Source organism: Xenopus laevis, chromosome 3L, assembly GCF_017654675.1.
Source record: "Xenopus laevis strain J_2021 chromosome 3L, Xenopus_laevis_v10.1, whole genome shotgun sequence".
In the NCBI taxonomy this organism is placed as follows: domain Eukaryota; kingdom Metazoa; phylum Chordata; class Amphibia; order Anura; family Pipidae; genus Xenopus; species Xenopus laevis.
The window spans coordinates 2327611-2345778 of record NC_054375.1 but is presented as its reverse complement, the minus strand read 5'-3'; the positions used below and the strand labels follow the sequence as shown (position 1 = coordinate 2345778).

At 45.0% G+C, this 18168-nt stretch overlaps 2 protein-coding genes and 1 pseudogene across 2 annotated transcripts in view; 2 read left to right on the top strand and 1 right to left on the bottom strand.

Annotated features, from left to right (window-relative positions):
- LOC121401348 (mediator of RNA polymerase II transcription subunit 21) overlaps positions 1–18168 on the top strand; it is a 76339-nt gene that overhangs the window by 6124 nt on the left and 52047 nt on the right. The window lies entirely within an intron of this gene.
- Positions 3674–6281, top strand: LOC121401684 (mediator of RNA polymerase II transcription subunit 21-like). The gene is made up of 3 exons (XM_041587425.1): positions 3674–3841; positions 5487–5618; positions 5796–6281. The coding sequence occupies exons 1-3, from the start codon at positions 3674–3676 to the stop codon at positions 5973–5975; spliced, it is 480 nt and encodes a 159-aa protein (XP_041443359.1). The 3' UTR covers positions 5976–6281.
- LOC121401350 lies at positions 9254–15174 on the bottom strand (annotated as a pseudogene).

The following is an 18168-nucleotide window of genomic DNA, read 5'->3' as shown; positions in this document are numbered from 1 at the left end:
CGGCTCGTGCACGGGCTGGCCCTTGGTGTTTCCTCGCTCTTCTATCGCTGTGTTCTCTCGAAGTTCGTCAGACTGGTGTCGTACCCGCTCATTCCCGGTGTTGCTGCTCGACTTACGCGTCGTCGTACCCCTGTGGTCTCCCTCGGCTGCTCCCTGTGGTCTCTCGCTCTCGTGCACACATGTGCATCGTCTCTGAGATTCGTCCCACTGTGTCTCACTCGCTCTATATTGAGGTGTTAGTTTGATAGGGTTATGTTTTTCGTCATGTGGTCATCCGCCTCAGGGCTTATAGGGTTGCCTGGTGATCGTCGCCTTGTCGCTCTAGTAAGTCCTGTGTCTCCTGCGGCTCTCGTTCTAGTGTCTGCCTCACTACACAATCTCTCTCTGTGTCTCCTCTCAACGTCCATGCAGTAGTGTTCATATCGCTCCCTCTGTGTCTCCTCTTGATCTCCAGAGTGTGATCTCATGGATGCTCCCTCCTGTGTTGCCCTCTCAGCTCTCCCCTGTGTCATTCGCTCCTCTGTGTTCCACTCTCTACTCTCCGCTGTGTATCTCTCAACAGTGTCCTGTGTATTGCTGCTCACTCTCCCCTGTCGTCCCTCGTCATCAAACCCTGATGTCTCCTCGATCACTCTCCCCTGTGTCTCCTCGTCAGACTGGTCAGCCTGTGTCTCCGTGGATCACTCGCATTGACCTGTGGTCTCCCTCTCATCTCCCTGTGGTCTCGCATCTCACTCTCCCTGTGCTCGTTTCCTCGCTCATACATCTCTCTCGCTGTGTCTCCTCTCAGGCTTGCTCTGCTTGTTTCCCTTCGACGTCTGACCTTGTCTCCTGCGGTTCCCCCTGGTGTCTGCCTGCGCCTCTCGTACTCCGTCTCTGTGTTGACTCCGCCTATCTGTCTCTCCTGTGGTCGTCCTCGCCTGGCTCTCGGTCCTGTTGTATCTCGCGTCTCTCGCTGTGGTTTCCTCTGTCTCTTTTCATGGGTGATCTGCCTACGTCTCTCGAGCTGTGTCTCCACTTCGCTCTCTGCTCATGATGTTCACCTCGCTCTCCCTGTGGTTCCTTCGCTGCTCCCCTGTGTCTCACTTCGCTCTCTCTTGTGGTTCCTCGCTCTCCCTGTGTTTCCCTCGGCTCTGTTTCCCCTGTGTCTTCCTCGTTGCTCCCCTGTGTCTCCCTCGCTGCTCCAATAGTGTGTTTCCTTGTCTCTGTGTTTCCCTCAGTCTCCCCTGTGTCTCCCTCGTCTCACACGCTGGTGTCTCCTCGGCTTCCTGTGTTCCTTTACTCTCCTCCTGTGTTCCTTCTCACTCTCCCTGTGGTCTCCCTCTCACTCTCCCTGTGTTCCCTCGCTCTCTCGCTGTGTCTCCTCGCTTCAGAGCACCCTTGTGTTCCTCGCTTCAGCCTGTGTTCCCTCGGTTGTCGGTTGTTATCCTCAGGCTTCCGCCCTGTGTTCCTCCTTTGACTCGCTGTGGTTCTCGCCTCCTCATCTCTCCTGTTTCCCTCACTCATCTCTCCTGTGTTCCCTCGGCTCTCCTCACTGTGGTCTCTCGCTCTCGAAACTGTGTCTCCCTCGTCTCTTGTGGTTCACTCGCTCTCCTGTGGATTGTGCGTACCTGTCTCCCGCTTGTGATTTCGCTCGCTTCGACCCTGTGTCTTCTGTCTGGCACTGCTGGTGTCTCCCTTGGCTCTCTGACCATGTGTCTCCCTCGTCTCAGATGTGGACGAGTGCCTCATGTGTGCGATCTCTTGTTACCCGATAGGTGTCTCCACTTCGCTCTGGCTGGGCCTGGTGTCTCCCTCGTCGTCACCTGTGGTCTCCTGTCTCACGCCCCTGTGTACTCCTCCTCCTCGCTCTCCTCCCTGTGTTCGTCCCATCGTCTCAGTCCTTGTTGATGTCCTCCCTCGCTCTTCCCTGTGTTCACCCTCACTCTCTGCCCTGTGTTTCTGCGTCTCCATAGTGGTTCTGCTCTCCCCTTGTGTCTTCGCTTCTCTCCCTGGTTGTCTTCCCGTCGCTCTTCCCTGTGTCTCCGCTCGTCTCCCCTGTGTTCCTTCTTGTCTCGCACCTGGTGGTTCTCGTCTCGCCTGTGTTCTCCTGTCTCCCCTGTGTCTCGTCTCAGGCTCTCCGCTGTGTCTCCTCTCGGGTCTACTCCTGTGGTCTCCTCACTCTCTCACTGTGTCTTTCATCTCCTGTGTTCCTCCGGTTCCCCTGTGTCTCCCTGCTCTCCCCTGGTCTTTATCTCCCTGGTGTTCTCCTCGCTCCTCCTGTGTCTCCCTCGCTCTCGTGTCCTGGTGTTCTCCTCGCTTCTCGATTCTGGTGTCTCCCTCGCTCTCCTGTGTTCCCCTGCTTCCCCTGTTCTCCTTACTCTACACCCTGTGTTCCTCGCTCTCACTGTGTCTCCCTCGCTTTAGAGCTTCCTGTGTTCCTCACTACTCTCTCCTGTGTCTCTTCATCCCTGTGTGTCTCATTTCGCTCTCTCTTGTTTCCCTCTCCACTCTTCTCCTGTGTCTCATTTCGCTCCCTCTGTGTCTCTCTCACTCCACTCCCTGTGTTCATTCCGCTCGCTCGTGTCTCCTCTCATCTCCCAGTGTTCCTCTTCATCTCCCTGTGTCCTCCTCTCACATTCTGCCTGGATGTTCCCGTCTCACTCTCCGTGTCTCCCTCTCACTCTACGCTGTGTCTCTCTCATCTCCGCCTTGTGTTCCTCTCACTCTCGCCTGTGTGCTCCTCGTGCTCTCCTGTGTCTATCCCTCGTCGTCTACGCCTGTGTCTTCCCCTCGGCTCTCGCCTGTGTATCCTCTCGTCTCAGCGCACCCTGTGTTCTCTCTCGTCTCCTGGTGTTCACTCCTCAGACTCTCTCCTGTGTATCCTCTCGTTTCATGTGGTCTCCTCGTAGCTCTCTTCCCCTGTTGTTCTCCTCGCATGCTCTCCTGTGTCTCCTCGCTGCTCTCTCTGTGTTTCTCGCTCTGTAACTTGTGTTCCTCGCTCTCGTTGTGTCTCTCGCTCTCTTGTGTTCGCCTTCGGCTCTCTCTGTGTCTCCCTGTCATCTTTGTGTCTCCATCGTCTCTCTTGTGTCTACCTCGCTCTCTCTGTGTTCTCCCTCCTTGTGTCTCCCTCTTGTGTCTACCCTCTCTTGTGTCTCTCGTCTCGTGTGTGTCTCTTCACTCACATTCTGTTCTCCCATTCACTTACTCCCGTAGGTGGCCTGGCTTGTAGTAACTGAAGCATTGTGCTTTGTCGGCTTCATTCCTCATTTAATTCATTTAGTGGTTCTTTAATTTTCAGCTGGCGGATCAGTTTGCAACACATCGGGGTCCTCATCAGCAGGTGCGCTCGCCTCGTCCTTCCACACATGCAGCTTATGCAATCAAGGAGCAGCCCCAATCCACCGAAGGTGAGACAGTCACATGCGTGACCAGGAAGATAACAGTTGCCCCCTGTGCAAAGGAAGTTAGAGACAGTCACACGAGTAAAGGAAGATGATTAATAGCCGCATCGAATGGTGTGCATCAGGCGATTCTCTAGACGAGTGGGATAATATAGAGGGACTTGTACATTGGACGATGATATAGGGCAGAGTGAGGCTGTAGAGACAGTCAATAAAAAAAATAATAAGGTATCCCGCCTTCTAAGGATTAACACTCCCGTGCAAAGGAGTAAGAGACAGTCACAGCGAGTATGCAGGAAAATACACTCCGCCGCCGTCAAGGAAGTAGAGACGAAGTCCCACATGATACCGAGTACAGGCAATACACTCCGTCGTACAAGGAAGTAGAGACGAGTCACACGAGGTTAGCCAGGAAATACACTGCCGGCACGTGCAAAGGCGTAAAGACAGTCCATGAGGTAAAGGAATGACAACTCCCGTAAAAGGAAGGTAGAGACAGTCAAACGGTACAGGAATACACTCACCGTGCATAAGGAAGTTTAAGACAGTGCACACGAAGTTACAGAGAATAAATGACTCCCCGTGCAGAAGGAAGTAGAGAGACAGTCAACGAGTACAGGAATAAGTCCCGTGCAAAGGAAGTTAGAATGACTAGTCCACGAGTACAGGAATAGTACAGCTCCCGTGAAGGACGTAGAGACGAGTCACGAGTACAGGAAATACAGTCCCGTGAAAGGAGTAGAGGACAGTCAGGGACGAGTGAGTGAAATCACTCCCCGTGCAAAGGAAGTAGAGCAGTCACATGAGTAAGGACATACACTGCTCCGGCAAAGGAAGTAGAAGAAGTCACACGAGTACCAGGAAATACACTGCCCCCGTGAAATGCAGTAAGAGAAGTCAACGCGTAGCCAGGAATCAGTTACTAGGCGTGAAGGAAGTAGATGAGCAGTCACACGAGTAACCGATAATTAAGGAAGTAGAGACAGTAACGAGTACAAGGGAAATCAGTCTCGTGCAAAGGAAGTAGAGACATCAACGAGTCGCGGAAATACATTCGCCGCCGTGCAAAAGGAAGAGAGGACAGGCTCACACGAGTACAGGGATAACATCCAGTGAAAGGAAGTAGAGACAGTTCCACAGAGTAGGAAATAAACTCCCCGTGCAAATGAAGTAGAAGACAAGTCAACGAGTACAGGAATACAGTCCCGTGCAAGGAGTAGAGACGTCAGACGGATGTAAAGGAAATACAGTCCCGTGCAAAGGAAAGGTAGAGACAGTACCGGCAGTACCCGGCAATACAGTCCCGGCCGTGCAAAGGAAGTAGAGAAGTCATAACGAGTCCAGGAAATACCTGCCGTGCAAAGGAAGTAGGAGGACAGTCAAAGAGTACCAGGAAATAACTCCCCCATGCAAAGGAAGTAGAGACAGTCTACCACGAGTACGGAATACATCCCTGTGCAAAGGAGTAGAGAGAGTCCAACAGTACACGAGTACCAGGAACTACACTCCCCGGGTGCAAAGGAAGTGGAGTACAGTGCACAAAGTATGAGGATATCACTCCCATGCAAAGGAAGTAGGAGGACAGTCACACGATACAGTGAATCAATCCCGCCCGTGCAAGAAGTAGAGAGCAGTACCGAGTACCAGGAACTACACTCCGGTTGCAAAGGAAGTAGAGACGTCACAACGAGTATCCAGGAAATACAACTCCTCTGTGCAATAAGGAAGTTAGAGAAGTCACACGAGTAAAGGAAATATCACTCTCGTGCAAAGGGAGTAAGTAGGAACAGTCACACGAAGTACAGGGAAATACACTCCATCAAAGGAAGTAGAGACATAGTCACACAAGTACAGGGAAATACCCTCCCCGTGCAAAGGAAGTAGAGGCAGTCCACACGAGTACAGGAAATTAACTCGCCGTGCAAAGGAAGTAGAGAAGTCACACAAGTTAGGGAAATCCTGTGTATTAATTCAGTAAGTGTGGGTGCCATTCGATAAAGGTAACTGGATAAAATTCCCAAATATTACCTTGTAGGACACAATTGCCCTAAGCCATTAATACCACGCCTGCCTGCACCCACTGTGAGACCTTTATATATAGAGATAACAACTGTCAGTTTTTCTGTCCGTTCAGAATACGCCCAGCTGTTTGCTGCTCTCATTGCCAGGACAGGGAAGGATATTGAGGTTCTGATTGAGTCTCTGCCCAGCGAGGAATCCACGGCCGCCCTGCAGGTCTGTATTGGGGTTTAATCTATTCTCGTATTGTTCCCTTACAACTCCCAGCACCCCTACCGCCAGGGCAGCTTCCCTTCACTCGCAATATGGGGTATTAGAGATAGAAATCCTTACTGGCACGTGTGTATCATGAATGTGTAGTAACCGCAGAGCTGACTCTCTAATCCCTTGCAGGCCGCCAGTCTGTACCAACTGGAGGAGGAGAATCATGGGGCGGCGGCTCGGCTGGAGGAGGTGGTGTATAGGGGGGACATGTTACTGGACAAGATCCAGACGGCACTCGCTGACATTGCTCAGTCCCAGCTAAAGACTCGCAGCAGAGCTCACACTCAGCAGCCTCTCCCTGAATCCTAACAGCAGGGGGCGCTCATTCCCCACACAATATCAAACCATTACACTGACTGTCACATATTCAACTGCATTGCTGCCCCGAGGCCCTCGAGAGGGGTAACTGGATATTGCCATGAGCACCCATCTCTCTCCCTGTACCCTCATTACTGACCCCTCTACATCTGATTCTGTGTACTGCACCCCATGTGACCCCTCTCTGCCCAGCGCACCCCACACTCAGGCCTCATGGGAGAGAAAGGAATGTGTGTTTAAAGGGAAAATATGCCAATACGTGTGTTGTTTCTTCTATAATAAATCTTTTTCAGACTAGCACCCACCTTCATATGTTATATTCTGTGTCCCAGAGTGGGGGGCATTCAATGGGGGTGAGCGCTTATTTGTGCCCTGGGTACCCCTGGAACTATAGCAGGGTGACACCCCAATGTTTCTATATATCTGTAACCTTGTTATGAGCTAAGGGGGCCCAGTCTGAAGGCCAGTTAGGGGGAGATTTGGGGTGAGTGCTTATTTGTACCCTGGGTACCCCTGGAACTATAGCAGGGTGACACCCCAATGTTTCTATATATCTGTAACCTTGTTATGAGCTAAGGGGCCCAGTCTGAAGGTCAGTTAGGGGGAGATTTGGGGTGAGTGTTTATTTGTACCCTGGGTACCCCTGGAACTATAGCAGGGTGACACCCCAATGTTTCTATATATCTGTAACCTTGTTATGAGCTAAGTTGGCCCAGTCTGAAGATCAGTTAGGGGGAGATTTGGGGTGAGTGCTTATTTGTGCCCTGGGTACCCCTGGAACTATAGCAGGGTGACACCCCAATGTTTCTATATATCTGTAACCTTGTTATGAGCTAAGGGGAACTTGCAACGATTGGATGACCATATTGTCTTTATCCGATGCAGTAACACTTTTTGATACTGGTCAGCACATTCATAAAGAAATGTTTATTCATAAAAAACTGTTAAAATCCAAATGATTTTATATGTTTAATAAATTATGAATGAAACACATTGACTGAATATATTGAACCAGCAACTTTATTGAAGAGTCCCCCAGATTGCCAAAGAAAGCAGACGAGGCAAATTATATAATTTTAATAAATATCACTATATATAAATATATATATATATATAGCCGAAACGTCAGTATGTGCCAATAAATATCCATTTAATTTTTATAAGCCCTGAGCAGTGCGTTTTCCCCCTCGATCTATATATATATATTTTATATATTACAGGTATGGGACCTGTTATCCAGAATACTCGGGACCTGGGGTTTTCCGGATAACAGATCTTTCTGTAATCTGGATCTTCATACCTTAAGTCTACTAGAAAATCATATAAACATGAAATAAAGCCAATAGGCTGGTTTTGCCTCCAATAAGGATTAATTATATCTTAGTTGGGATCAAGTACAAGCGACTGTTTTATTATTACACAGAAAAAAAAATCATTTTTTAAAATTTGAATTATTTGATTATAATGGAGTCTATGGGAGACGGCCTTTCTGTAATTCAGAACTGGGTTTGTGGAAAACGGATCGCCTACCTGTATTTCAATTGTATATAAAACAGATCTATATAATAAATAAAATGCAAAGTAATGTTTAAATTATATATAACGCAAAAACTATAAAAATAAATCTAAATAAAAATACCAAATAATTTTATTGTATTAAAAACAAAAAGTATAAAAATATTAACATTATGAAGCAGATTTAAAATTAGAATTTTCAAATTTTTTTTTATGGTCAAAACTTACATTCGACTAGGGAATTATCCAAACTTGATTTTTTTATTAAAAATTCTAATTTGATTTTCGAGATTTATCATACTCTGGCCTTTTATGAGTACAAATTAGGCTACTTGCCGCTTAAAACCTGCCGAATTGCTGTATAAGTCAATGGGAGAGATCCAGTGACCAATTTGGAGATGTTCTTAGCGTTCCTGATGTTCCAGCTTTATTCAGTGATTGGTTGAATTCGATTTGAGTTCCCCGGTCGGTAAAATTCGTCCGATTTTGGCATATTTGATTTTTTTAATATTACCCCCAATTGAATTTTGAGTAAAAACTAATTAATTCGAGTTAAAAAAAACTCACATCAAACTGGGGGGGTCTGGGCCCACGAGCTTCTGCATCAGGACCCCCGGCCAAGATGAAAATCCCCACGGGAAATTGAATAAATGTGTTTTTGTGCAAATGTAATGAACATGAATATTTTGCGAACCCTTTGTCACAGGACAGTAGGACAATATGGAGACAGTAGGACAATATGGAGACAGTAAGAGAAGATGGAGACAGTAGGACAATATGGAGACAGTAAGAGAAGATGGAGACAGTAGGACAAGATGGAGACAGTAGAACAAGATGGAGACAGTAGGAGAAGATGTAGACAGTAGGACAAGATGGAGACAGTAGGACAAGATGGAGACAGTAAGAGAAGATGGAGACAGTAGGACAAGATGGAGACAGTAGGACAAGATGGAGACAGTAGGAGAAGATGGAAACAGTAGGAGAAGATGGAGACAGTAGGAGAAGATGGAGACAGTAGGAGAAGATGGAGACAGTAGGAGAAGATGGAGACAGTAGGGGAAGATGAAGACAGTAGGACAAGATAGAGACAGTAGGACAAGATGGAGACAGTAGGACAAGATGGAGACAGTAGGACAATATGGAGACAGTAAGAGAAGATGGAGACAGTAGGACAAGATGGAGACAGTAGGACAAGATGGAGACAGTAGGAGAAGATGGAAACAGTAGGAGAAGATGGAGACAGTAGGAGAAGATGGAGACAGTAGGAGAAGATGGAGACAGTAGGACAAGATGGAGACAGTAGGACAAGATGGAGACAGTAGGACAAGATGGAGACAGTAGGAAAAGATGGAAACAGTAGGGCAAGATGGAGACAGTAGGAAAAGATGGAAACAGTAGGGCAAGATGGAGACAGTAGGAAAAGATGGAAACAGTAGGGCAAGATGGAGACAGAAGGGCAAGATGGAGACAGTAGGAGAAGATGGAGACAGTAGGGCAAGATGAAGACAGTAGGAGAAGATGGAGACAGTAGGACAAAATGGAGACAGTAGGGCAAGATGGAGACAGTAGGGCAAGATGGAGACAGTAGGGCAAGATGGACACAGTAGGAGAAGATGGAGACAGTAGGACAAGATGAAAACAGTAGGGCAAGATAGAGACAGTAGGACAAGATGGAGACAGTAAGGCAAGATGGAGACAGTAAGGCAAGATGGACACAGTAGGAGAAGATGGAGACATTAGGACAAGATGAAAACAGTAGGGTAGGATGATGACAGTAGGACAACATGGAGGCAGAAGGGTACCATTGTGCGTCAACATTATTTAGACGCCCATTGACTTTAACGCAGCGTCAGAATTGACAGAAGCGTCAAATTTGAGTTTCGTGGAACAAATTCATCCATCACTACTGTGAGTATAGTTCGCTGACGTCCAATCACTCCTTCCCTGAACAGACGAGCGGCAGGGGACACTTCTTGTCAGTTTGTACAGTGCTACAGTGTATTGTTACACAAGCACAAAATGCCACAATCACAATAAATCCACAGGACAGCCATTATTTATTTATTTTAAAAAAATAGTCATTTATTGATTATAAAAAAAAGATACATATCTATAATTAAATATAAAAATACACGTTTTAAATATATTCAGCGCCTCTGATACAATTTCCTTGGGATGCCTTTTTTCTTCATCTTCGTCAACTTGGAAAATGCTTCATCTAGAGTCTCCTCGTCTGAGCTGTCACTTGATGGGGATTGCTCCTGGTACTCATAGTCGGCATCACTGCAAGTACAAAGGGTTAAATGTCAGCTGAGAGCCCTCCCAACATACCCTGACTGCAAAATACTAAAAGTTCATGCTAATTTCCCCTTTAACCTATTTACAACCAATGAGCGGCCACACTTGCAAAATAAGAAGAGTTCTGCAATATCTAATGGGGCTTCCTTTCTCTTATTTATGGCTTTCACCCTTTCTGAGGTTCTACAAGCTCTTACCTTAATTCCATGGAGGAGTCCGAGTCCTCATCTTCCTCAGTGTTTTGCACTTTCCTGAACCTCTTACTCCTGCCTCTTTCCTCCAGCCACAGCTCGACCTGCTCCTCATCACTGGAGTCTCTGAGGATTAGAATAAGGGTTAAATGTTGTAGGAAGGAAGAACGAGGCCTAGTAGAAGGGCAAGATGGCGCCAGTAGGACAAGATGGCAGTAACTGGTCTTTAATCTCCACCAAATGATTTTTTATTCTCTAGAAACCCTTATAATACATAAGACTAGTGTATAAGTAGGGGGAATGGGATCATTTGGGGATGGGACCCTACAGACACCGGCACAAGATGGGGGAAACAGGTGGGAAAGGGGAGTATTTCAGGCAAAACTTACATCTCCTCATCTGTTGAATCCGAGTAGGTGAGGGGAGTGAGGCAGAACTTGCAGGCGTTCTCTAGTTTGATGCAGCAGTCTCCGCAGTACAAGCCCTAGGGAGAGACGTGGGTCAGTATGACAATCAATAGGCCAGCCAGACATTCATGGCACTAGATATTACATGAAATACCAGAGTCCAACATGCAGAACTCATACATTTAGTGGGTTGCCCCTAAAAACATGGCTGTGATTATTGCACCCCCAATTGAGATTCTGATAATAAAAATGGGGACCATTTGGGCTTAAGAAGTGGCCATGTACTGTACTAGGAACTGGGCTCAACTGAAAGTGATGGGGTACTTACCTCTGCAGTCCCTGGTAATACAGGCTAGAAATTCCAGGCTGTTACTGTCGGTTCTGACTTTGGCACATTCCATGCAGAACTCTTCCCCTTTTGCCCATCAGTCTGACCAGACGGTAAAACACAGAGTTTCTGTAAAAATAAAAGGGGAGAATGTTTATCACACTCACACTCTTTCTCTATGAAATGTGTATATCCAGGCAGGGTATGAATCGATTGCTATACCGTTTGGCCAGTTTGTAGAGGAAGCTGCTGGGTTGTGGATCCTGGGAAGCAGTAACAATGTACTTCATATGATAAGGGGTCCTCTCTGGGCGCTCGCAGATAATCGTGTTGTACAGGAAGCAGATCCTTTCCTGGAGAGAAGCAAATGAAATATCAAATATACTTTGAACACTATTGGTCCCTATGTGAATGTGAACATTAGAAAGTATTTCCTATTCAAGGATGTCACGTGTCTTTTACATGATTAAGATATTAAAGGGCTTTTGGGATTAATACTCCTATAGCCTGAGCCAGGGAGAAGTCTCAATACAATTTGGAGTAATAAAGTTAAATAAGAATATGAGCAACTAGGGTGAAATTGATGGACTGTAGATGTCATTTATCAGCTTTAACTACTATGTGAATGTGTGAGGAGTTTTGCTTCCTACAAACTTACCAGTTCACGATATGGATAATAATAGGCACAGAGGGAGCGTCTCAATCTCGTAAGATACACCCCAATCGCGGTGGCCAAAAAGGCAAATCCATATAAAAGTCCTAGGAGAAAAAAGAGCAGGTTTAATTCAGGACTGTCGAACAAGATGGAGATAGAATGGAAAGATGAAGACAGTAGGGCAAGATGGAGGCAGTAGGGCAAGATGGAGACAGTAGGGCAAGATGGAGACAGTAGTGCAAGATAGAAACAGTAGGTAACGATGGAGACAGTAGGGCAAGATGGAGACAGTAGGACAAGATGGAGACAGTAGTGCAATATGGAGACAGTAGGGCAATATGGAGACAGTAGGGCAATATGGAGACAGTAGGACAAGATGGAGACAGTAGGACAGGATGGAGACAATAGGAGAAGATGGAGACAGTATGGCAAGATGGAGACAGTAGGGCAAGATGGAGACAGTAGGGCAAGATGGAGACAGTAGGACAAGATGGAGACAGTACGGGAGTTGCCCATCCCAACTGCAAACTTTACTTACCGATAATTATGTAGCCCCGGAAGTCCGGCTTTGATGGGGTAACCAAACACTTGGATGTTAGAATCTGCACTTGTCCCCTTACCATATCCTCAAATGAGGATATTATTTGTTTAAAGAAGTCGCTGAAGAAATTTGAGCCCGTTACGGTGACGTTGAAGATTAGAGGAGCTAATGGAGGAAAAAATACACCAAAATTATTACCTCTCACTCTATATTACAGGCAGCCCCCTCCCTGTCCAATGTGAAAGAGCAGACCAATAACCCTCTTACCTGTCACCGTTATATTGCCACTGAGCTGTTCATGTGCCTTCCCTAGCAAAAAGTAGGCTCCGAAATCTATCAAGATGATGAAGATGGAGCCTATCATGTACGGCACAATCCCCAAGAAACCGGTCAACATATTCTTCTCAATTGACGTCATCTTCAGGGAAACTGTAGGAATGAGAGAGACTCATGAGAAAATGGAGGCTGGGACAGACAAAGTGGGTTTCCTAAATGTAATACAGTCGGCTAATATTGGTTTGTGGTTACTATAAAGACTATGGGGTGAGTAAACTTGTGATTGAGTAGTTAAGTGAGTGGTAGTTATAGCCAGTAAGTGGCAGGTACCTTTGTTATTGAGAGTTGGGTGATTATAGTGTGTAGTGGGGGTCACTAAGCATAGAGGGGTCTGTACTATAGTGAATGAGTGGGGGGTGTTACTGAAGAGAATTGGGACTCACCAGGTGAGACGTAGAGAGATTGCTCCTTCATGTTCAGGGGTAACAGAGAGGGAGCACCAGTCTTCACTCTCAGCTCATTCAGCTTCATAAAGTTCTTAGTGATGTAGAAATTGTCGTGCTTGTCATTGAGCAGGTAATTCCTGCGATATAGCGCCGCCCTGCAGATCAATGAGAAATCCGATTAGAATGGGTAATTCCTTAAGTAACATTATGGGAGAGAGAGTGGGAAGGGAAGTAGGAATGAAAGCTACAATGCCCCCTGTACATATATATCCCATACTCACTATCCCCCCCTACAGGACTGGGCAGATACTATGGGAAATGGGGTCAGAACTCAATCAGAACCAACAGTAAGAACAGAGGAATTGGACCTACCGAATGAAGGAGTAAAGGCAGAAGAAGAGCACAAAATACTGGGCCAGTCCAATAATCTCCAGGTAAGGCTCTATACTGGCGTTCACCTCGTCCATAATCTGCTCTGACACGTTGATCACGTCGGTGGCGCTGACGTTGATATCAAAGTCGTGGATGACAGTGATATTAAACAGAAAGTGATCCTTGAACTTGTTAAGGACGGAATCGGCAGCTGTAAGGAAAGTGCAGAGATTGGAATTTTGCTATAGAACAAGGGCTGGATCCTTAAATCCCACACACAGTGTCCAGAAAGACTTGCCTGCTTAGTAACCCATAGCAACCAACCCACCAAATCTGCGTCACTCACCTTTGTCCATCAGTCGACTGACGTGAGTCTGAACAAAGTCGGGGCCCATACACGGAACTGTGGGACAGACGAAGTTGGATTCATTAGAATTTGTCATTAATCCAGGAGAAAGAACTAGAGCAGAACATGTCAGATTGGGGTGAGTTGTAACTTACCTCCAGCCAGTGCACACAGGGGCCGAAATGTGTCTATAATGCCGCAGACGAAGCCAAACAAGCCGGCATTATCGGTACAAGTCTGCTTGGCCGTATCGAATTGCTGGTAACATTTCTTGCTCGGGTTCCCTAACTCCTCATTGCAGATAGTTCCCATGTTGTACAGGTATGACCACGCCGCTCTCAAGTCTCGGCCTGGGAAGGACGGGAGGATTAGAAGGCGAGTTTAGTATCAGTATTGATGCCACGCCAGGTACCACGGAGTAACAAGGTATCACTGACTGGGCACACACAACCCGAGGGTTTCTCTACTCACCTATACGTCTCACGCCCTCCTGTAGGGCAGTAAAGAAGCCTTGCGACCGCTTGGAGACATTTTTAAAGTTACCAGCAATGGACTTGATCTTGTCCAAAGCCCCTGGAAAGAGAGAAACGAGTGTGAGACTCACGTGATTGCACTTTATTTCACATACAACCCACCCAGATTCTGACCAGATCTGCACCTGTAGGGTCACCTTCAAGCGCCCAAAAGGTAGATCGGGATATTCCTACTTGCTACAGCCCACCGCTCTTCCGTTACTTACTCATCACAGCGGCTTTCATCCCCCTGAACAACTTCTAAGGTCTGATTCACGGCCAACTGCAACCCGCACGAGGTTGCTTCCGACACCCGCTTGTAATTCTCCAGGATATTTCCGGCGGGTCCTTGGATGGTCAGCGAAAAGGCCAGTGCAATAATCAGGTTCTTGCCTTGAGCTGGGAGAGATGGGAGAATTAATCATTATTCTTATTCTCATTATTCCATAGCCTGACTGCCCCTACATTAAAGTTTCTATGCTGATGGTGAGACCTCCTTTCCTCCCCACAAATAAATCAAACATTCCCCCTATCTTCATGGGGAACCCAAATAGAGTTTCTAAGGCTGGTTCAGACCAGAAATGTCTCAACCCCTCCCCTAGACCCAATTATATGGCCTTAAGCTAAAAGTCAAACCCGTGGAACTTACCTGCAAAAATCTGCGGCAGTGTTAGGAATACGATTACTCGAATCTGCTCAGAAAACGCCATGCCGAGAGATAGGAAAACTCCAATAAAGGCGCTGGCGATGATGCAGATGTCCAGGCTGTAGCTCTTCACAAACAGAGTGAAGAAGGCAAATACTATGGCCAAGAACATGCCTAGAACAAATGAGCCGAAGCATCTCAGGAATTCCTTGCACATACTGTTCTTTCTTCTTCTCATTGGAACTTTCTTTTGGTTCTCTATATCATTGGATGTGAGTTCAACCTTCATTGTGTGATTGTGGTTTCGATGTGATTGATGTGATTGATTCTGATTGATTTGATTGATGTGGTTGATTGTGATTTAGATGAATCTGGGGGAGGAAAGCAGAACATTGTTAAACCTGTATCATTAATTCCCAAGACTAATGCACCTTGGGGTTAGACCATTAGTTACACTAACACAAAACACTAACTCATATACTTTTATTATTCTCCAAAACCCATTTCTAAATATAATCCCTCAGCAAACCTCTCCTTCCCCATAACAGACAGGTCAGACTTGCAGGCCTATAGTTTCCCAGATAAATTTGCATTATTTATCTATCTATCTAAATCTATTTATCTATCTAAATCTATTTATCTATCTATCTATCTATCTATCTATCTAAATCTATTTATCTATCTAAATCTATTTATCTATCTATCTAAATCTATTTATCTATCTAAATCTATTTATCTATCTATCTATCTATCTATCTAAATCTATTTATCTATCTAAATCTATTTATCTATCTATCTAAATCTATTTATCTATCTAAATCTATTTATCTATCTATCTATCTATCTATCTATCTAAATCTATTTATCTATCCATCTATCTATCTATATATATTTATCTATGAAAAAATCGATTTCTTATATTAAGTGTTATACTTGGACAGCTATAAGTAACCAATGAAAAGAGGTTTCTCTATTACTTACTCGTTAAAGATGTTGAATAAATAAATAATATGAAGATTAGTATTGAGCAGTCTCTAGGAGCTCTGTCCAATAGCTAATCCACAACTAAATGAAATGAGTTCAGCTGTGATACTAGATAAACAGATGGGGGTCATTATGACATCACTATGCCCCGCCCACATCATGAAAGGCTTTCCTCTGTTAGTCATTATGACATCACAGTGACCTAAAGTTACCTTGCCTCTGATTGGTAAATGGCTAAATCCCACGGCTAATAAACTTTACTAATATATAATTATGTATGAAATGAAATTAAAGGGGGAATTAAGACACTGCCCAGCCTCCAAACTACCCCATCACCTGTCCATTTATAGCCCAAGTCCATCTGTCTGATAAGCTCCATCCCATAATACTAACTATGACATCATCCACCAAACTCTAGTTCTAAATACAATCCCCCAACCAACCTCCCCCAATATCCTTATCGTGGCTGCAAATTCACAGCCCCAACTGAATTCCCCAGTTCCGTTAATTTCAAGCTTTATACTTACAAAGATGTAGAATTCAGTTGGTTGATTAGTACAAAACAGACACAACAGTTCTGCTCGGTAGCTAATCCTCCAACAACTGATAGTGGCTGCACTGGTGTTGCTGCTATATATATAGCTGGGGTCATTGTGACATCACAATGAGGGAAGACTGACATTGTGATGTCATAATGACATCACAATGAATGAGGGAAGACTGACATTGTGATGTCATCATGACATCACAATGAGGGAAGACTGACATTGTGATGTCATAATGGCTGTCTATAGAATGGATGGGAAGATTCAACTTTGTGACTGGCCATCATCCAAAAATCACAGTTTTATTTTTATGAGGATCCCTTTAAAGGAACAGTAACATCAAAAAGTAATAAAATATGCTGGATCAAGGGCTTGGCATGATGAAAGAGAAACCCAGAACTATACAATCCATGGCAATGTAAATGATTAAGCCTTTCAGTTTGTACCTGGTATCTAGTTGCTAAGGCCCCACTGACCACAGCAACAGGGAGGTGGATTCACTAAGACAGGGGGAAGACATATAGGTTGGTTAATGTGCTGCTATGAACACTAGGGGGCACTGGTGCCTATATATATGAACTTGAGTCTGGGTCGGGGACGTGACAGATCCAGATTGTATAGAGGTGGCCATACACAGTCAGATTTAAGCTGCCCATACAAGTCTAGCTGCCAGTGTATGGCCAAACGAGCGGATCTTATAGTGTATGGCCACCTTAAACGAATGTGGATATCAGAGAGGGGTACTTCCTGGTTGCTAGGTTTATCTAACCAGGCAACCAGAAAGTGGTTCAAATGGGAAAGCACAGAGCTGCAGATTATGTTCCTATAATGTTACTTTCATATATACACACAGCTCTGCTCATGAACTGCACAGACACAGCAATAAATAAATATAAACAGATACAATTACAAAGATCAAGTGCCATATCTTAATACGCACAATAGGGAAGAGGTCCCTGTCCCGTACAGCTTACAATCTAATCCAATATAGGCTTTTTTAAAAAAAAAAACACAAGAAAGATGAATTTCTCATAAAACCTTGCAATGCATTTGCTGATTATGAGTTTACTCGGTAACAAATGCTGCACAATAGTTACAGCTGGTCAGTAGCACATTGATACATCAGATACATAGTAATAATTCCTATCTGATCCCCATTGTAAGCAGCAGTCCTGTCCTGCTTTATGGCAGCTGAGATTCTAGCTATCTGTATAACAGAACATTCTGTCCCAGTGGCTGCACAGATCCTATCTGATCCCCATTGTAAGCAGCAGTCCTGTCCTGCTTTACGGCAGCTGAGAGTTTCAGGAAGTCCTAAAACTTCCTATTGCCTAAATTCAGAAAAAAATATAAATATTCCAAAATAAATACTTTATTGCCCCCTGTACAGAAAGCACAAAGGGTCAGGAAAACAAGGCAGCATAAAAAATAGACATTATTTCTCTCCAGTGTTTTATGTTTGTGGTTACAAAATATTAATCTGCACAAAAAAAGCTAATTATTACACAAGTGGTTAATTGGTCTGTCTGTGTTATATATTGGCGGCCTGCGATATAAAATCGGATAAAATTGCATTTAGTGCAGAACCTCATGGTGGTTTCAGCGTGTCGGGGATTCTTACTTGCAGTACATGCGTATGTGCAAATTGTTGGTGGCGCAGCATTGTATAGGCATGGGATCCGTTATCCAGAATGTTTCCAATTACAGAAAGCCCGTCTCCCATAGACTCCATTATAATCAATAATCCAAATATTTAAAATGATTTCCTTTTTCTCTATAATAATAAAACAGTCGCTTGTACTTGATCCCAACTAAGATATAATTAATCCTTATTGGAGGCAAAAACCAGCCTATTGGGTTTATTTCATGTTTATATGATTTTCTAGTAGACTTAAGGTATGATGATCCAAATTACAGAAGATCCATTATCCAGAAAACCCCAGGTCCCGAGCATTCTGGATAACAGGTCCCATACCTGTACTTGATCCCAACTAAGATATAATTAATCCTGATTGGAAGCAAAAACAGCCTATTGGGTTTATTTCATGTTTATATGATTTTCTAGTATACTTAAGGTATGAAGATCCAAATTATAGTAAGATCCGTTATCCAGAAAACCCCA